The sequence below is a fragment of the Chiloscyllium plagiosum genome, chromosome 26 (assembly GCF_004010195.1).
Source record: "Chiloscyllium plagiosum isolate BGI_BamShark_2017 chromosome 26, ASM401019v2, whole genome shotgun sequence".
Lineage (NCBI taxonomy): Eukaryota > Metazoa > Chordata > Chondrichthyes > Orectolobiformes > Hemiscylliidae > Chiloscyllium > Chiloscyllium plagiosum.
The window spans coordinates 27,101,965-27,123,605 of NC_057735.1; the positions used below are offsets into that span (position 1 = coordinate 27,101,965).

General features: G+C 38.7%; 1 protein-coding gene across 3 annotated transcripts in view; it reads right to left on the bottom strand.

Moving 5' to 3' along the window:
- The window catches only part of LOC122563202 (mitogen-activated protein kinase 14), a 75,444-nt gene that overhangs the window by 20,341 nt on the left and 33,462 nt on the right, over positions 1-21,641 (bottom strand). For all 3 annotated transcript variants that reach the window (XM_043716756.1, XM_043716755.1, XM_043716758.1), the window contains exons 5-9: positions 15,180-15,291; positions 12,770-12,799; positions 8,048-8,095; positions 2,053-2,167; positions 470-541 (exon numbers count right to left, since the gene is read on the bottom strand). In XM_043716756.1, coding sequence (XP_043572691.1) covers positions 470-541; positions 2,053-2,167; positions 8,048-8,095; positions 12,770-12,799; positions 15,180-15,291 — 377 coding nt within the window. The remainder of the gene's footprint in view (positions 1-469; positions 542-2,052; positions 2,168-8,047; positions 8,096-12,769; positions 12,800-15,179; positions 15,292-21,641) is intronic.

Below are 21,641 nucleotides of genomic sequence, written 5' to 3' on the forward strand. Positions count from 1 at the left end.
CTAGGTATTTATACAATTAGCTGAAGGTGAATGCAAATAATTAACAATAAACTTTTTTCTCAATGTACACATTTCGAAAAGAAACTTTGCAGTGAATAAGTCCATCATAAAAATGTTGTAGAATTTACATGTGAAAATATTTTTTAAGCCAAAGTTTTTGCATTTAAGTTGATTGATTTAGAGGAATCCAGAAATAGCTTTTTTCCCCCCGAGGGATAATTCATTTCGGGATAAAGTAATCAATGCTTAGATTTTATGATTTTACTGAATATTTTTAAATGTCTAACAAAAACAGTTGGTCTTTAAAGACACTTACCCAACTTGTAAAAATGTAACAAAGCACTTGCAACTGTGAAGACAAGTGAAGTGTTTATGACTGGAAAAAAAACCCAAACTTTCTGTGCTCAAATAAAACAAAAAAATAGGTAATACAAAGAATTTTTTAAATAACTAAAGCAATCAAGGATACGGTCTGTGCCTGGAAACAGAGTCTTTCCTGTCAGCAGTTCTGCCATAATGCACCCAACAGACCAAATATCAACTGAAAATAGAAAAGATAAATAATACTTTAGTTTAATCCTGCAAAAGCTGTTTAGGATTAAAGACATCTTACAGTACAATTTTCATTTATTGGTTATGGTTCAGGAATTTGTTTTTAAATAAAAGTTCAGCCAATCTGGAATTACATGTTTAGAAATATTCTATAGTGTGAAATATGTAATGAATCAGTTAACTTTTACTTTAATTAGCATTAGTCATCAGAATGCTAATAGCTATAGTGTAATTAATTTTCAAAAGTCAATAGCTCTGGACAGGCAAAAGGTTGATCAAAATGTGGATGTTTCTGCTTGTAAATTTTCTGTCAGAGACTGCCCTTTTAAAGTTTTATAAGCCCACCGTAAAGTAGGACAAAGTGTGTAACTGAGATGCACAAATACACAAAATGTATTATCTATTCCATTTCTGTCAATGACACTGAAGTTTCTGCTTAAAATAAAAATCAGGTTAAATTATATGAAGTTTGATTCAACAACAAATCACAATGGAATGGCCGATAACATTAATCAAGTGGATACAAAAAGGTTCAAAAGTGGAGAAAATAATAGTTTAAATATTTTTGAAAAATTACCACAAACAAAATCAAATCGTTACAATATTTTTGAACTAACTACTTCTGGCACTGGCTTGGATTATCTAAGCTCTGCTCTTCTTACTAAAGCAAGGTTTGCAAAATGGACAAAGATACAAAAACTGCTTTAAAACATAAACATTTCATTTAAAATGCTATCAATTTCCATTGCAGCTCAGTGCCTATGGGAGAAATATAACCTCAAATTCATGAAGATTCCCAAACTAAACCACCAAACTATGCTAGCAGGTTACAATTTAAATCCATGACCAAAATGTCTAGGAATCAAGATTGAGAATGCAAAAACAGTAGCTTCATTTAAACAAACAGGTAGCAAATTGCAGGCGGTTGGTACAATTAGTTGAGCTGAAACAATTTCTGTATAAAAATTTCAAATAATCAAAAGGTACTATAAAATACATGAAATACAATCACCAAGTAATTTGGTAAAAATGAAAAATACAAGATTTATCAGCATTAAAAACAACTTTTTATATATTATACACATGTTCAAACTGCTAGAGAAATTCAACAGGACTACAGTGTGTGAAAATGTGAACTACTTGGACAATAACAAAGGACTTACGAAAGCAAGGGTGAGAGCAGACAACTTAATCCATCAATAAGAGAAAGATGCAAACAAAGTAATTGGAGGGCTCATGTTGAATTTTCTACATTTAAAATATGCCTAAAAGTTGCTTTGGGAAGTATTTTATGGCAAGAAGTGCAAGACTCAATTGTGAAGCCTCAGCGGAGGAAAAAGCAAAACAACGCAGCTTTTAACATATTGGAAAATATCAAATTTCTTCATCCTTGGGCCAGAAATGAAACCCTGTTAACTAATTTATTGCAAGTATAAAGATTCATTATTGCTCAGATTTTTAAAAAATGGATTTGTCTATCACATCACCACTGCATCTTACCTGTTTGATTGTAATGCATCCAATTTAGCATGATCTCTGGAGCTCTGTACCATCTGGTGGCCACATATCCAGTCATTTCATCATCAGTATGACGAGCCAATCCAAAATCCAAAATCTGGAAATGGAGGAATTAATTTTAAAAACAAATTTTAGTTTTAAAGACTGTTATAGTATTCAAGGGTCAAAATAAGTTTTTTCTGAATGTAAAGAATATTCTCACTTCAACCCCAATCCGTAAGACATAGGGAAATAAACTAATGATAGGAGATAGTGAGGAAAAAGATCAATCTGAGATTGGTACAGTTGAGAACAGAAGTAAAACAGTCAGGGCAGACAGGGACAAAGCAGAAAACAAGGTAGGACTGATACATTAAACTGCATTTATTTCGATGCAAGGGGCCTAACAAGGAAGGCAGATGAACTCAGGGCATAGTTAGGAACATGGGACTGGGATATCAGCAATTACAGAAACATGGCTCAGAGATGGACAAGACTGGCAGCTTAATGCTCCAGGATACAAATGCTATAGGAAGGACAAAAGGAGGTGGAGGGGTGTTTTCAATAAGGGATACCATTACAGCTGTACTGAGAGGGGATATTCCCAGAAATACATCCAGGGAAGTTATTTGGGTGGAACAGAAATAAGAAAAGGACGGTCACCTTATTGGGATTATATTATAGGCCCCCCAATAGTCAGAGGGATATTGATAAACAAAATTGTAAGGAGATCTCAGTTATCTGCAATAATAATAAAGGTGGTTAAGGTAGGGGATTTTAACTTTTCAAACATAGACTGGGACTGCCATAGTGTTAAGTGTTTAGACAGAGAGGCATTTGTTAAGTGTGTACAAGAAAATCTTCTGATTCAGTATGTGGGTGTACCTCGTAGAGAAAGAACAAAACTTGACCTACTCTTGGGAAATAAGGCAGAGCAGGTGACTTAGGTGTCAGTGGGGCCAACGATCGTAATTCTATTAGTTTTTAAAATAGTGATGGAAGAGGATAGACCAGAACTAAAAGTTGAAGTTCTACATTGGAGAATGGCCAATTTTGACAGTATTAGGACAGCACGGTGGCTTAGTGGTTAGCACTGTTGCCTCACAGCAATAGGGACCTGGGTTCAATTCCCACCTCGAGTGACTGTCTGTATGAAGTTTGCACGTTCTCTCCGTGTCTGCATGGGTTGCCTCCGGGTGCTCTGGTTTCCTCCCACAATCCAAAGATTTGCAGGTCAGGTGAATTGATCATGCTAAATTGCCCATAGTGTTAGGTGCATTAGTCAGAGGGAATGGGTCTGGGTGGGTTACTCTTCAGAGGGTCAGTGTGGACTTGTTGGGCCAAAGGGCCTGTTTCGATATTGTAAGAAATCTAATCTAAAAAACTTTCAAGAGCTAATTGGAGGCAAATATTCACAGGTAACGGCTCGGCTAGAAAATAGGAAGCCTTCAGAAATGACGTAATGACAATCCAGAGAAAATGTATTCCTGTTAGGGCAAAAGGAAAGGCTGGTAGGTATAGGGAATGTTGAATGACTAAAGAAATTGAGGGCTTGGTTGAGAAAAAGAAGGAAGCATATGTAAGGTATAGACAGGATAGATCGAGTGAATCCTTAGAAAAGTATAAAGACAGTAGGAGTATACTTAAAGAGGGAAATCAGGAGGGCAAAAAGGGGACATAAGATAGCTTTGGCAAATAGAATGAAGGAAAATCCAAAAGGGTTTTTACAAATGCATTAAGGACCAAAGGATAACTAGGGAGAAAAAAGGGCCCTCAAAAGATCAGCAAGGCGGCCTTTGTGTGGAGCTGCAGAAAATGGGGGAGGTACTAAACAAGTATTTAGCATCGGTGTTGACAGTGGAAAGGGACATGGAAGATATATAATGTAGGGAAATAGATGGTGACATCTTGAAAAATACCCATATTACAGAGGAGGAAGTGCTGGATATCTTGAAACACATCAAGGTGGAAGGATCCCCAGGACCTGATCAGGTGTACCCTCGAACTCTGTGGGAAGCTCAGGAAGTGATTGTTGGGCCTCTTACCGATTTGTATCATCGATAGTCACAGGTGAGGTGCCGGAAGACTGGAGGTTTTCTAACATGTGCCACTGTTTAAGAAGGGTGGTAAGGTCAAGCCAGGGAACTATAGACCAGTGAGCCTGGCCTCTGTGGTGGGCAAGTTGTTGGAGGGAATCCTGAAGGACAGGATATACATTTATTTGGAAAGGCAAGGACTGATCAGGGATAGTCAACATGGCTGTGTGTGTGGGAAACCATGTCTCACAAACTTGATTGAATAACAGAGGATTGATGAGGGCAGAGCGATAGACGTGATCTAGATGGACTTCAGTAAGGCATTTGACAAGATTCCCCATGGGAGACTGGTTAGCAAGGTTTGACATCACGAAATACAGGGAGAACTAGCCATTTGGATACAGAACTGGCTCAAAGGTAGAAGACAGAGGGTGGTGGTGGAGGGTTGTTTTTCAGACTGGAGGCCTATGACCAGTGGAGTGCTGCAAGGATCAGTGCTTCGTCCTCTACTTTTCATCATTTATATAAATGATTTGGATGTGAGCATAAGAAGCATACTTAGTAAGTTTGCAGATGACACCAAAATTGGACGTGTAGTGGACAGCGATGGGTCACCTCAGATTACAACGGGATCTTAATCAGATGGGCCGATGGGCTGAGAATAGCAGATGGAGTTTAATTTAGATAAATGTGAGGTGCCGCACTTTGGGAAAAGCAAATCTTAGCCGGACTTATACACTTAATGGTACGGTCCTAGAGAGTATTGCTGAACAAAGACCTTGGAGTCCAGGTTCCTAGATCCTTGAAAGTGGAGTCGGAGGTAGATAGGATAGTGAAGGCGGCGTTTGGTGTGCTTTCCTTTATTGGTCAGAGTATGGAGTACGGGGTTGAGTGGTCATGTTGCGGCTGTACAGGACATTGGTTAGGCCACTGTTGGAATATTGCATGCAGCTCTTGTCTCCTTTCTATCAGAAAGATGTTGTGAAACTTTCAAGGTTCACAAGGATGTTGCCAGGATTGGAGGATCTGAGCTACAGGGAGAGGTTGAACAGGCTGGAGCAGTTTTCCCTGGAGCGTCAGAGGCTGAGGGTGACCTTGTAGAAGTTCACAAAATCATGAGGGGCATGGATGGGATAAATAGACAAAGTCTTTTCCCTGTGGTGGGGGAGTCCAGAACTAGAGAGTATAGGTTTAGGGTGAGAGGGGAAAGATATAAAAGAGACCTACGGGGCAACTTTTTCACGCAGAGGGTGGTACGTGTATGGAATGAGCTGCCATAGCAGGTGGGGTGGGGAGAAAATTACTTTGCAAAGCCGATCCATTTCACACAAAAAACATTCCTGTTCCATCTCTCTTCTATATGCTTTTAGACGGAACCAGAACATGCTGTGAAATGGACTTTGTCAGCTGAATTCTTGAAACCTTTTGACGTTTCGTTCCACAGATTGGTTATGACTTTGAAGCACTGAATATTTGAGCCTGTTTCAAACTCTGCTATTTAATTTTAAAAGTATAGTTGTAAAACAGAGCCAAAAGACTGTATTAACAGTCAATTTGAGTGGTGAAACCAATTTTGATTGCACTGCTTTGTAGGTAATCCTGGTTTTGATCTCAGCTGTTTTTCTAAGCCTGCCTCCACTTCAGAAATCCTAGAGTGCATCTTCCCATCATCTTTCAGTTTCAACATGCCACAGAGGAGGCGGCAATTATCCATATTGTGAGCAAATTCAAACATTATGAAAAGAACACCAGTATTGTGTAATATATTGCACAAGTCAGACACTTAATCACTATTTTCCTACAATGTAGGAATAGGACTTATACATCTATTTACTTTCTTTAACCTGTTTAATATGCTCTCCCTTCAGAATTCTGCTCTTCAAAAAGAGCATGCAATCAACTCAACTTCTCATTCAAAGTTAATTAAAAAGAATGATTAATAGTATATAGTCAACCACTGCCTCCACATGTTTACATTTTCAAGGTCCAAACTTTGAATACACAAGTAAATTTATGGATGCTATCTTCTTGCACGTGAGCAAAACACAAGCTGCACTAACTGTACAGTGATAGATGAAGGGGAAATATACAAAAGTTAGTGCCATGCAGTTGGCTAGAAGTAGTAGCAAACAGGAATAGTATTGTCAGCCATATGAAGCGCTAGAGGTGAGGATGGAGGGACATGGAACATTCAACAATACAAAAAGTTATGACATCACATTCCTAGCCAATGCATCCCCCAGAGAAAAGTGAGAATCAAGGTTTCTGAAAGCAAATTACTGTACATATTGGAAATAGGAATTTAAAATAGCTGGCAAGACTCAGCATGCCTGACAGAATCTGTGAAATTAGCAACAGTTAACTTCTCAATTCAATGGGTTTTTATCCTCTGATCAATGGCCTTAAGCATCTTCACAGTAGATACAGATCGGGCCTCTTAAAAGCCTAGCTTTTCCACTCTTATAGCAGTGGAGATATAAGCCTTGAAAGGAAGGTTCAGAAAAAGGCCCCTAATTTGGTAATTTGTTTAAAAAAGGACTTTACTTGCAAAGATGAGCTAAGAAAGCCAGATTTTGTTTTTATCCTGAAACAGCATCGATTTTGAAAAGAGGATCGAAATCTATTACAAGTGACTACCTATGGACACACGTTTTGAGTTAAGTCCGTGAGAGGGACTGAAGTACAAGTATTGCACGCACAAAACTATGTTAGATGCCAAGAGGTACTGCCTTCCAGTAGCTGCTCTTTGTAACAAGTTTCTGTCATGTCTTGTGAAAATAAGTTGCAAAATTGAAGAGAGATGGACAGTGTCAAACATAACTACGTACACAAGGCAAGTGCGCTCTGGAGGAAATTCTCTGCTTACCACAGAACTTTTTAGATGTTTTACTACTTTTAGGGATAGAGGGGGATTTCCCAGAGAATAATTTCTAAAGAAACTCGGTTTTCTGGGGGAGTTTTGTCTCTTCTGGTTCAGGAGGTGGTGGTTAATAAATTGAATAGTTTCTAAGTAGCGCAAGCTGCTTTGCACAAAAGTAAATTTCAACATTTTATATAAAACTGCTGTTTGGAGAAGTAGAAAGCTTCTTGCTGAATTTCAACATCAAGTCATAATCACAATGTTAATTTTTTTTTTAAATTGCAGAGGCATCCATACTGTGATTTTGCTTCAAGGTGACAGATTCAAAAAGACTTCCATGTTTTTAGGACTATTTCACAGACAGCCGCATGTGATACTTCAGAAAGAAAACAAAAAAGTGCAAAAATACTTTGTCAGAGATGTACAGCACAGAAACAGACCCTTTGATCCAACTCTTCTATGCTGACCAGACATTCTAACCTAATCTAGTCCCATTTACCAGTACTTAGTCCACACCCCTCTAAACCCTTCCTATTCATTTACCCATCCAGATGTCTTTCAAATGTGGCAATTGTACCAGCCTCCAACACTTCATCTGATGGCTCATTCCATACATGCACCACTCTCTGCATGAAAATATTGGCCCTTAGGTCCCTTTTAAATCTTTCCCCTCTCACCTTAGACCTATGCCTTCTAGTTCTAGACCATAGTCTTCCCTCTTCTCCTCCTCCCCCCTCCCCCCCCCCCCCACTCCAGGGAAAAGACCTAGTCTATTTACCCTATCCATGCCCCTCATGATTTTATAAACCTCAATAAGCCTCTGATGTGCCAGGGAAAACAGCTCCAGCCTATTCAGGCTCTCCCTATAGCCGAAATCCTCCAGCCCTGGCAACTTCTTTCATTATGAAATCCATTTGAAGATAGCAATTATTCCACAAAAATCAAACATATTAATCAAACATTAATATTTTGTTTCCAAGTTCCTACCATCTCCAGTTATCCACTTGAGAACAGATAGTTATTCTAAATATTCTCATTAAGGGAATGGTATTCAAGCAAATCAGGCAACAATTGAACTGTTAAAAATATTTAGATTCCTTGCCTTTAGTTCACAATCTTCATTCACTGCTAGATTGCTGGGTTTCAAATCCTGCAACAAAATAAGAAATAACATCTTTGAATGATTTTTCTCGACTGTTTAGCCACTTTGCAAGTGGTTCAAGTACATTCTGGACCATTCTAATAAGCACAAGCTAAATGATAAAAGCCTACGTAAATGAAGGTCACGACAACATCCAAGCATTTTGGCTCAGATTGGCAACTTTACATTAAAAGGATGCCTTCGAATTGATGGGCCCAACTTACCTACACTACTTTGAACTCCTGGATTCTCTGATGCATTATTTACAATATCAAACATTTTCGAAGCGTAGCTTTTTTAGTGCCTCGATTTTCAAAGTGTAGCAATCTTCTATTACGAGCACACAAAAACAAAACAATCACCGTAGATGCTGGTCAAGACACAACTAATGCTTGTATATTTCACATTACAACTTGAAAAAGCATGTGTTACAGCAGAACAACGCAAATTGGCTTTAACGCAATTGAAGAATTTAGACCACTATTTGTAGAACAGAAGCTTTCATTACCTACGTTAGGTAAAATGAAATTGCTGCTCCATCGGTTTAAATGGCTCTGCTATTGTGCAATTTTCTTATAACACAAGCTTGCACGAGAACGGAACTATCACGTTGTATCAGAACTAACTGTATAAAATTCTCCAACAGCTTGTCCAAAGCACAATGAGCTTTCAGACAAGTGAGCTTTCCAATCTCGACTGCTCAAACAACTGATCCAATTTTCAATAATTTTGTTGAGAAAGTAAACGTTTCCAAATAAATCTGGAGTAGAACTTGGTACAAGGTTAATCAACTTACACTCAATTCTAGTTTATTTTCCATAAAGAACTAATTAAAATATTAACATATTTGAATTCTTCCAAGCAGGAAAGCAATCTATGACTTCTGAGCAAATTCATCTCAATGCAATCACGAAGTGATACTCATTATCCACATTTCACTCAAATTAAGATCAATGGTTTGTGGCTTTCATACTTAATATGGATTGTCCCACTATTCCATAAAAGTTCTCTGCCCATATTCACGTCAGTCAGTCAGTCAGTCATTCTCCAGCAGACTCTTACTAACCACATGCGCACCATTAATTTCAATCCCAACCATGCAGAAGGGAGTTGCCTTCTTAAACTGCTGCAATTGTTGGGATTCAAGGACACCCATAGTATTTCTATGAACAGTATTCAAAGAATTTTGACCTGCAGCAAAATATACAATGAAATAATTCCAAGTCAGGATGAAGTGCAACTTGCAGGATTACCATGCATCTGTTGCCTTTGTCCTTTTAGGTGGTGAAGGTCACAGGTTTAGAAAGAGCTATCAGCAGGGCCTTGGTGAATTACTGCAATGCACCTTGTAGAGGTGCACACTACTGCCACTGTGCTTTGTTGGCAAAGGCAGTAAACATTAAAGGTGATGAATGGGGTGCAACTTGCACTAGCTGCTGTATTCTCGATGGTGTCAAGCCCAATGTTATTAGAGCTACACTCATCCAAACAAATGAAAACTATTCTATCAGGCTCTGACATGTGCCTTACAAATGAACATAAATAGGATTAGGGTTGGGCCAGTCATCAAGCCCACAATGCAATTCAATATGGTCATAGTTGATTCTCAATCTTAATGCAGTCATCCTACTTTCTCTCCATACTTTAGCTTTTTTTAAAAAAATGTATTCAGTGACTTCAACGCCTTAGCCTTTTGCAATAGCGATTTTCACAGATTCACCATGCTTGAAGTGAAGAAAGTTTGCCTCACTATAAAAATGTAACCCAAGAATATGACCCTTGTCCCCCACCCAGGTTAGGGGAAACATCAGCCCTATATTAAGAATATCCAGTCCTGTCAGAATTTTATCCATTTCAATGAGACCCCCTCTCATTCTTCTCAACTCCAATGAATTCAATCCCAAACTGGAAAATAGACAGGCACGGGAGAAACAGGTCGGAAGTCACTGGTCACAGAATTCTGAGCTTCTGCCATGCTATTATAATCACAGTATTAATAACTGACCCAGTTAAGATTAATGATCATTGGTAACACCCAAGATGTTGACAATTGGGTTTCAGCAATGGTAGTACCAATGAACATCAAAGAAAGAATGATGGGTAGATTCTGGGTGGGAGCTGGAGATGGCATCGATGTGGCGTGAATGTATCAGCCCAGGCCTGGTGTTGTTTGGCTCTTACTCCATATGGATTTGGACTGCTTCCATATCTGAGGAGTTGCAAATATTGAACGTGATTGTACAATCAAACATCCCCACTTCAAGTTTATTATGAAAATGAAGATCATTGATGAAACAAAAGATGTTTAGGCCTAGGACAACATTCTGAGGAACTCCTAAAAGTAAGCTTGAAGCCGAGGTGATTGACTCCAACAGCCACAGATATTTTTGTGCTAGGTATGACCCCAAACAGCAGAGTTTAGTTTTCTCCGATTCCTACTAATTCCAGTTTTGTCAGGGCTCCTTGAAACCACGATTTGTACTCATCAAAACAAATTGCAAAATACCTAGGTAAAAGAAAAACATTTCAGACAGCGCCAACTAATTGACAAGCGAACTGATTGGTAGAGATCTTACCATGGAGAATGCAGTTCATAATGACCAATAGTTAATAGTCAATGTTCATGTAAATTTTAAACTTGAAAGGTTGACTCTGACTGGGCAAGGTATCGAATTGAATCGACAAATGGCTGCCACTTGCTTTGTGGAATTGAAACAAGCACAGAAAGTGGGCATGTTCTGTCAGAAAGGACAGGGCCATGGATATTAATACATATATGGCCTGCAGGATATGCAGGTGCACTGCACTAACTTCACCTAGCAAATTTAAATTAATGTCCTGTGTAATTATTTGCATTTTTTTTTAAAGCAAGTTTGTCCAATTGCAGAGTTACATATAATGTTGGACACTTATACATTTTGCAAGCGTGTTAGTTGGGGATGGTTCAGTATTGTGCTTGTTATAAATAACATAGGATATGCTATTCAATAAAAAGTTCTTAACTCAAAAGCTCAGGACCCGCACTCTGTAGATGTGAAATTAGTTATAATTAGAGTAAAAGAAAATAGTGCTGGGAGTAGTTTTTGACCACTGAGCAGAACCTAGTATTAAGAAAATTAAATGTGCCTTTAACAAAGGCAAAATAATTGTAGAAAATTTCACACGGACTAACCAGTCAAATATGACTTACATCCTTTCACATTCTTCCTAGTCTCCAAAATCACATCTTTATGACCCTCTTCCCTGTCCCCACTCCACCACCCCCAACCCATCCCCAGACCTATAAACTGCATTCCCTACATCTACTCATGACCGTCTGACTTGCATTCTTAGCACCCCCATCACCCAAACTCTTGCTGAGCCTCCCTCTGTGATTCCCTCTCATGAACCTGCATCCTCATTCGAGATCCAGATTTGATCTGAAGGCACAGCTGTGCAGTTATGCAAATACCAATCCTGATTTCTTGAGCTGCTGCCAGCCTTGGGACAGTACTTGGTATATTGTGTAAACTTATGAATGAGCCCAAAATGATCACTTTTCGTCCTCCAATAACACATTCCAAACACACAATCTCTACCACAGAGAAGGACGAGAGCAGCTGATACTTTGTACCATACCTACAGAACCAAAAGCCCTGAAACTTCTCTCTCAAAATGTACTGTTCTGAGGAACCCACCTGCAGAAAACACAAATTATCCAAATAAAACCAGTCACCACAACTATTGGTCCTAACTTCATGTGTTAATCTGTTTCAGCAACAAGGAACTCCAGCAAAGGGAGCCCAAATAGACCAGAGACTTCTCAATTGCTGGAAAGATAGTACACTTGTTTTAATCTTGATAACAACTTCATCTCTTTATCCCAGAGGAACCTTCATTACTACTTTGTTAGAAACTAATCTTTAATTTTTTTTAAGCAAGTGCTTAACTGGTGGTTTATTTTAACTTGAACAATTCCATATTTAATAAAGATTACATGAGCATCTCAGCCTACAATCCATTGCTCAAATCTGTGGAAATACCTGATGGTCATAACAATCGCAACATCAGGCTTTTGAGAGTTTTACTAACCAGATCGAGAGACAGGTAGTAATTTCCTATCTTCATCGGATTTCATTCTCATCCTATCATTTAGGAGAAGGAAAGCTTTAGTTTTCCCATTCTCTTTTACACAAATAACCTTGCTTCACTGATATTTGTGTAGACCACTAGAAAAACGGAATTGGGAGTCTGTCAAAACCAATTCTCCTTCCTATTTAGATGTCGACCACAGGATAGTTATAAAAAAATTTCTTGATTCAAACCCAAGAAAAACAATGTGATGTAGCCATCCTACAGACATTAGAACCTGTTTCACTAGAAAGTCTTTTTTCCCCAACCTTACGTAGAAAAGTCACAATAAAACTCTCAAAGCAAAGGTGCAGTTCTACATTTAATCAAAACTACATATCACATGCACTTGATATAATGCTCAATGTTTTAAGACATTATGTTAGCTTCTTTATGTCTACACTCATACACCTATAAAGCTATATCACAACATTTAAGATATACTAAAATGTTTAAAAAGAACAAGGGAGTGTCTCGGCCTACAAAAACTCAAATTGCCAATAGCTACTTCCTTTCAATGCCTCTACAGATAGCTCTTAAGAATAATATACATTCTCAACACAAAATACTTACTCTATGTATGATCCCAGCTGAATGGATATACTGTCAAGAGGAGAGAAAAATTAGATACTATTGTTCTGAAATTAAACAATTCTACAAATTAAATAGCAGTTTTAAATAAAATGCAGTTTCAGGTCGACTTAAATGGGATTTCACACAAAATTACTAATTTCTGATGACAATGTTGAATGTTAACAAGGATGTTTGGGTTTATGAAAGATACTGGACTGAAAATACTGAAACCAATAACGGCTTATTTTGATTCTTAAGTGTCAATGTGGTACAATTTTGCAGAGAATATTCAGATTCTCACTAAATGAGGACTTGTTGTTGTGGTTCTGTTCGCCGAGCTGGGAATTTGTGTTGCAGACGTTTCATCCCCTGTCTAGGTGACATCCTCAGTGCTTGGGAGCCTCCTGTAAAGTGCTTCTGTGTTGTTTCCTCCGGCATTTATAGTGGTTTGTCTCTGCCGCTTCCTGTTGTCAGTTCCAGCTGTCCGCTGCAGTGGCCGGTATATTGGGTCCAGGTCGATGTGTTTGTTGATAGAATCTGTGGATGAGTGCCATGCCTCTAGGAATTTCCTGGCTGTTCTGTTTGGCTTGTCCTATAATAGTAGTGTTGTCCCAGTCGAACTCATGTTGCTTGTCATCTGTGTGTGGCTACGAAGGATAGCTACACCAACTAGCCACAAAACAACACGACCAGCTATCCTTAGTAGCCACACACTCAGATGACAAGCAACATGAGTTCGACTGGGACAACACTACATTATAGGACAAGCCAAACAGAACAGCCAGGGAATTCCTAGAGGCATAGAATCTGTGGATGAGTGCTAACAACAAACACATCGACCTGGACCCAATATACCGGCCACTGCAGCCGACAGCTGGAACTGACAACCGGGAGCGGCAGAGACAAACCACTATAAATGCCAGAGGAAACAACACAGAAGCGCTTCACAGGAGGCTCCCAAGCACTGAGGATGTCACCCCGACAGGGGACGAAACGTCTGTAACACAAATTCCCAGCTCGGCGAACAGAACCAAATCAACGAGCACCCGAGCTACAAATCTTCTCACAAACATTGAATGAGGACTTGTATTAGCTGAGAATTAGTGATTATGAGGATATCCACTGTATATAAAATTGTTTCACAAGACACTGTTCATCAGATCAGAATATTTAAATTATTAGGAAGTGATACATTCCATATATTCTCCAAGTCAGGCTGCATTCAAGAAGCCAAGCATCACAGAAATATTTGGAGCAATGTGAGGTTATGAATCTGGAATGGATTTTCAAGGTTTCTGAGGAAAGAAAAAGGGGGGTTGGTGAAGATTGTGCATTTGGGTTGCGATATTAAATGCCTTTTGATAGTCTGTAAAGTCCCACATAATACTGTTTAATAGCAGTGAATCCTGTGGGATTAAACAAAAGATAGATAGCATGGATATAAAATTAACTAAATAACAATGAAAGATTAGAGTGAGTGAATGCTTTTCAGACTGGCTGAAAGTGGTGTTCTCCAGGAATCTATTTTAGAGTTTGTGCTGATACACACTAATGACCTAGACTTGGGCACAGAAGCATAATTTCAAAGTTTATTTCCAAATATTGTCATCTATAGAATCAGTGAGAACAGTAAACTCCAGGAGTACAAGGATTAGCAAAACTAGCACACACAGTAATGAAGGTAAAATGTGAACTCATTATAAACTGTGGTTTTACAAGATGGGGCAAAAGAACAGAAATCTTGGTTGAGAAAATGGCTTTTTGTTGGTGTTACATACATAAATCATGTTGATAATGCTATTACAAAAGGCATACAAATTCCTCCACCTTATAATTTTGCATTCTATGTTTCAGTCTACGTTATACTAGATCTTTAGCAATCATTGGCCATGCGTCAGGTTGAATATTATGTTTAACAGCATACTCATCAGTTGAGGCTAACTTTAAAGGGATGCTAAGAATTATTTAACAGTGTTGAAGTGTAAATAACATGAAACTGGCAAAAATGTTGATAATCGACAATCCCAATTTAAGAGAAGAAAGAAGCAAAAACATTTTCTTTTTAAAAGTAGCAATTTATGATGATCTGGAATGCAAGGCCTGAAAAAAAATGGATTAAATAAACTTTAAAAAAAACTGGATAATTCAAAAGAAAAAAAATCATGGGGGGAGTTAAAGTAGCAAGTGGAACTAATTGGATTCGACAGATCAGCACACTGAGCCAAACGGCTCCCCCAACTCCCTACGATGCAGGATTCTAGCACTTTTGTTTAGAATTACACACAAAATGACTAATATTAAGAAATGTGTTAAATTCCAATTGCCAAATTTATGAAGTCAGCCATATTCCTGCAAAAGTGATTACATCCAAAGAGAACTGGTGAAATTGGTGAAAAACAGAAATCCTCACCTTAAGGCCCCGAAGAATCTGATAAATTAGGAACTGTACATGATCATCTGTGAGCTTCTGACATTTAACTATGTTGTTTAGATCTGCTCCCATTAAGCTGGTCACCAAGTAGCTGTGTAGAAAACATTAAATTCATAATCAAGTTATAAGATGTAAAATACATTAGTCCATGCAGTGTTATAACAAAACAGTTAAATAATGACCACTTTATTTTTTGATATGCCCAACAGGCTTCTGAGATAGCACTGTTGATAAGGCAAATCAGTATTTACAATAGCAAACTGGCCCCTTATCCTAAAGTACAGACAAATTTGATTGGAGTTCATTATTGGGATGGGGAAAACAAGACTTATTGCTGTAAAGCTCGGGAACAGCACATTGGGATTAGTCTCTTCAAATTGGAATTACCATAATAGCTTAAGATAAGTTTCTGTACATGTGATAATAGCATTGCACATCAAAGCTTCTACTTCAAACTTTATTACAAAAATCAGATCAACAAACGTAACAAGAATGACAAAATAATGCCTTGATAATCATCTATGATTCTAAATAAACTCCAGCATACTAAGCTGCGTTGGTTAAAAAAGTTTTCCCTCAGGCATGCTAAATTAAAAGCAACTGCAACCTAACACTGGAAATTTAATTTAGAAATAAATATACCAAAAAGGTTAACACAAACAATTTCAATGCCTCCCATAATTGGCTCAATTTTCTTTCCATATCACTGCAGAATACGTATAACAGCTGACATTGAAATGATACATTTGGTAGTCTAAAGGCAGCAAATGTATTTCAAAAGCTCACATCACCTTTCTTCAATAGTAATTGTTCTGTCAAATGTTAGGTCATCAAAACAATAGATCAATAAGAAGGTTCAAGCACAAATGTAAGTGCAGCGTTAGACTGAAGTTAAAAAGAACAGCTTAACTGATGGGCCAATTGGCCAGTATCAGTGGTGTACTTTAAAAGATCACTGATACAATACCACATTCTCATTCTTATTCAAAATTTTCAATGATTGATTCACTGACTCCAAAGAGCCTGTACTTGTCTTCTAACATTCTTGGATTTACAGTTTAGACCACAGTTCCAGTGTTAAATTTAATATCTGCAGAAATAACCGTGATACAGAATGAAGAAAGCAAAACACTAGACACTGGGGAATAGATTAAAACATGGTTTGCTACTGCATTACATGCTTTATTGCTAAATATGCACAACAGTTTTAAAAATATTTGCAAGGATTAATTGAATAAAAGGGCACCTGAAATCAGTTAGCCATTCAGTTAGAAGCATTGCAGCTAGGATGAATAGACTGCAGCTGAATTAACAAGGGACTAGCTCCCAACCTTGAACTGTGCAGCAAAAGAAAGGAATCAATTAGGAACCTCCACCACACATCTCAGCAGACCAAGTGGATGGGTTGCAACAGAACCATGCTGACAGAACATACTTCTCTACACATTCTAGTTCTGCTGCATGCTCTGGACAGAAGCTCCCACTCACCAAAGGATTAAAGAAAGACCTGCATCCATACATTCTTAGCCTATTATCAGAACAGCAAACAGTTCTTTCAACTTGACTGGATCAGAGCCAGGGCGGTAGAGTCAATGAGCTAACTGATTGTGGCACAGGAGGTTATTTGATGGTGGGCAAACAACACAAGTCCATGTAGTTGTGTCACTGTTGGTTGCCTGTGTTCAGGACATCAGACAGGAACTTACAGTGAGAGGCGGAGGATCCAGTGGTCCATTCAAGTACCAATGACATTGATAAGACAAAGGTGGTGGTGCTCCATAGTCAGTATGAGGAGCAAGGTATCAAATGCAGAATCTCAACTTTCATAATTTAATTACAACTATTAGATTCCATCCTCAGAAAAATGTCTGTGTGGAGTTTGCACATGCTCCCAGTGTCTGCGTAGGTTTCCACCAGGTGTTCCAAAGATGTGTACATTAAGTGGATTGGCTATGCTAAAATTCACCACAGTGTTCAAGGATATGGTGGTTAGGTGTATTAGCCATGGGAAATGCAGGGACTGGGTAAGGGGATGGGTACGGGTAGGCTTGTTGGGTTGAGTAGCCCATTTCCACACAGTAAGGAGTCTATATATTAAAAGAAAAAGAAAACAAAAACAAAAAACAAGTTAGCATTGGACAAAATCAGATTTCAGATGCAACCTCGTGGCTCAGACTGGTGAGAGAGATGCAGGCTGTGGCTCATGGAGCACTGCCACCAGGAGTGGGGAAAGTGGGATCAGTACTGATGGATGGTTCCACCAAACCATGGTGGAGAAGTGTACAACTAGGGACATGGAGAGGATTTTAAACTAAATAGGAATCCAAGGAATCAGATTTGGGAAGGCGTAAATCAAGGGAACAAGGTCAAGGTCAAGAAAATGGTGTTAATGCAGGAAATTAAATAGACTTTTATAAGGAGGGACAGGCAGCACAAATCTATACAGAAAAGTTAAAAAAAAGGGATGAATCTAAAGACTGTATCCAAAGACTCTGCATTTGAAACAGAACAGATGAACAGAGAACACAAATAGAAATGAACAAGTACAATCTGGTAGCACTACAAAGATACGTCTACAGAATGGATTGAAGGATACAAGACATTTCAGAAAGTCAGCAAACTGGGAAAAGGTGGAAAGCTGGCTCTACTGATTAACTGTAATTATTACTAGTAATATTTGATGACCCAAATTCAGGAAACCGAAACGTGGGAACAGTTTAGGGAGAAGTGATAGAGACAAGAAATTATTTGTTGGAGTGGGGTACAAACCCCTTGAGAGCAACCGCACAGAAGGGAGGGAGGTGCATAAGGAAAGTTTAATGAGTGCTTCCGAAAAGGAACAGCAATTATCACAGGATATTTGAATCTACATAGACTGGAAAGACAGACAGGCAAAAGTAGCCTCGATGAGGTGTTCACAGAATGCTTTCAGGATTGTTTCTTAGCATAGCACATTCTGGACCCAACCAGAAAACAAACTAAAAGTTTTGATATCATGCAATGTGATGGATTAATGATTTCATTGTGAAGATGCCCCTGGGTAGCAATGATCATAACATGATTAAATTTTATCCTCTGTTTGAGAGGGAGAGGTGGTGATCTGAAACTGCTTTATTAAATTTGAAAAAGGGAACCAAAGAAAAGAAGGTATAGCTGGCTAAAGTGAATCAACAAATTAAGATAAAAGATAGGTTAATGGAAATTCAGTAGCAGACATCCAAGGGAATATTTCAGAATATACAGAAGTATAGTCCAGTGAATAAAGAAAAAGTCCAAGGGATGGATCGATCATCTGTGGTTAGCCAGAAATGTTAGAAATACTAAGAAATTTAAAGAAAAAGCATGTTACTGCACAGATAATGGCAGGCCAGAAGATTGGACGGCACATCAAAACAAAACAAAGAAAGGCCAAAAGGATTATAAAAGGAGGAAAAAAAGTTGTGAAAAATATTAACCAGAAATACAAAAACAAGCACTAAGGAGTTTCAAGGAATATTTAAGGAAAAGTTGGCAAAATGAGCATTGATCCTAAAGAAAAGGAGACTAGAGAACTATTAACGGAAGTTTGGAAAATGGCAGAACCACTGAATGTGCATTTTGCATCACTTTACGATAAAGAGGACAGGTAACATCCTACAAGGAACAATAAATCAGAAAACAGAAGGGAGGGAGCAGCTCAGGAAAAATCAAATCACTGCAGAAATGATACAGTAAACTGTTCGAGCTGGGTCTTGAACTTCATCCTAAGGTCCTAATGTGGAGAGAGATAGTTGAAGCATTAACTTTAACTTTCCAAAATTCCCTCAGTTTGGGGTTGGTCTCATTAGGTTGCAAACTTTTGCCATCTCACAAAAAAGAAAATTAAACAAAAATCAGGAAACTTCAGCTCAGTTGGCTTAACATCTGACAAAAGGAAAACGTTCTAAGAACTATTATAAGAAATTATAACGTAGCCCTTAAAGTAGTACAAGGTAATCTCACAGAGTCAACATGATTTTGTATGAAGGGATCATCCTTGACCAATGTGCTAAGTTCTTTGAGGATATGATGGGCACTGTGAAGAACAGGAAACAGGTGGATGCACAAGGTGTCACAAAGGCTGAGCAAAACAAAAGTTCGTAGTGTAGGGCTGTGGTCTCATCACCAAGTCCGATAGTTGATCTCACTGCTTGCTCACATTTCCTCACTATGCACATGATCGCCTCACCGCTGCATTACTTTGTCTGACAACCATGTTATTAGATAAAAGCTTAACAGACTTTGTCAATTTACATTTTTTCAGTTTGGTCCAGATGGACTATCATTGCAAATAAAGTGACTTTTGTAGTAATATTACAAATGAAGAAATATACAAAAGACTAAATGTGTGAAGCCTTTATATTACAGTACTAGAAGCATAGGCTATTCAGCCCTTCATTTCCATGTCAAAACTCTCTGCAAGAGAACTCAGCTAATTTCACTCCTGCGCTCGTTTGCTAAAAACTTGTAGATTTTTTTCCTCCAGGTGCTTATTTAACAAGTCTATACAGGATGAAGAAAATATAGAACGCTGCTACAATCTGAACAAAGTAAGCTGAACAGGGGCCTCTGAAACAAACTGTAATGATAGAGGTGGCTTCCCATGACTTCATACTTGAAAGGCAAGCAACATTCTAGATATTCCAGTGGTGACTACCTGCAGCAAGATCAGCAGCAGACAAAAATCTGAAATACATCTGAAGCAAGAATGACAGGTGATGAACCTGGAACTCCTTAAAGTGAGTTCAAAAAGTGTAACTTTCACATGGAATAGGAAAGTGAAATTCTGTTCATAACTGCAAAAATTTGTTTGCCTTGTCAAAGTAAAACAGGGAAATTTAGAACAACACTGCAAAATGATGCACAGGAAATCCCAGGTAGTTTACCCCTGTATGCAGGAAGTTAACAAGCTGAAAGCCATCTTGAAAGCTCAACAGTCATCCTTTTCTAAACCAGAAGATAAGGCTTGCATTAAAGTAGTATCTCATTTGCCAATTCTGGCAAAGCATAATATATCATTCACAGATGGTGAAGTAATTAAAGAGACAATGACTGTGGCTGCTGATTCTTTATTCAAAGATAGGGAGAAGAGCAGACAAAGGAAGCACATGGTGAGGACAGAGCGCGAGCGCGAGAGACAGAGCGCGAGAGACAGAGACACAGAGACAGACAACCTGCACAGTTTGAATTAGTGTATCGCTGGACATTGGAGTGCACCTGGGAAAATTAACAAAATGAAATTCACAACTAATCTTGGAGGAACTGTTGGGCGAAGTTCACAGCACAGAATCAGATAAGTTAATGGTTGTTTTTAAGTCTGTCCAAAAGAAAGGCTGCAGTAGTGAGTATAGTGGATTCTTTCTTGATCATATGTTTATGGAGATAAGTCTCTTGACTAAACTTAAAATATAAGCCATAGCTATTAAACCAACCTGTCCATGGCGACCAGATATCCCAACCCAATCTAGTCCCACCTGCCAGCACCCGGCCCATATCCCCCCAAACCCTCCCTATTCATATACCCATCCAAATGCCTCTTAAAATGTTGCAATTGTACCAGCCTCCACCACGTCCTCTGGCAGCTCATTCCATACACGTACCACCCTCTGAGAAAAGTTGCCCCATAGGTCTTTTATATCTTTCCTCTCTCACCCTAAACCTATGCCCTCTAATTCTGGACTCCCCCACCCCAGGGAAAAGACTTTGCCTATTGACCTCCCAACTCCTGTACTCAATACTCTGACCAATAAAGGAAAGCATACCAAACACCTCCTTCGCTATCCTATCTACCTGCGACTCCACTTTCAAGGAGCTATGAACCTGCACGCCAAGGTTTCTTCGTTCAGCAACACTCCCGAGGACCTTACCATTAAGTGTATAAGCCCATCTTTGGATTGTGGGAGGAAACCAGAGCACCTGAGAGGAAAACCACGCGGACACAGGGAGAATGCGCAAACTTCACACAGTCACCTGAGGTTGGAATCAAACCCGAGTCCCTGATGCTGTGAGGCAGCAGTGCTAACCACTGCACCAGCATGCCACCAATTTGTTCTACAGTTCAGATTTGAGATTAGGATTGTTGGACTCTAAGACAGCGAGTAGTAGGTATTAAATGTCATGTGCTCCATTGGTTTAAACAGCGCTTGGGATAGCAATGGCTCCCTCAGTCACCAAGAGTTTTCTGGGGTTGGAAGAAATGACTTTGGGGGTTTTGGAAAACGTGATTAACACCATGCTGCCAGAATTAGCAGACAAGCTGGAGCTGTCTCCTTCCGTGAGGAAAGAAGAGATAATTACAACAATACCTCAGCATTTAAATTTGGTGGAAATGCCAGAATCTTTGGAAATGGCTAAAATTCAATTGAAAACTAAGCAGCTTGAGTTAGAGGGAAACAGAAATGAAAGAGTTTGAATTACAATTAA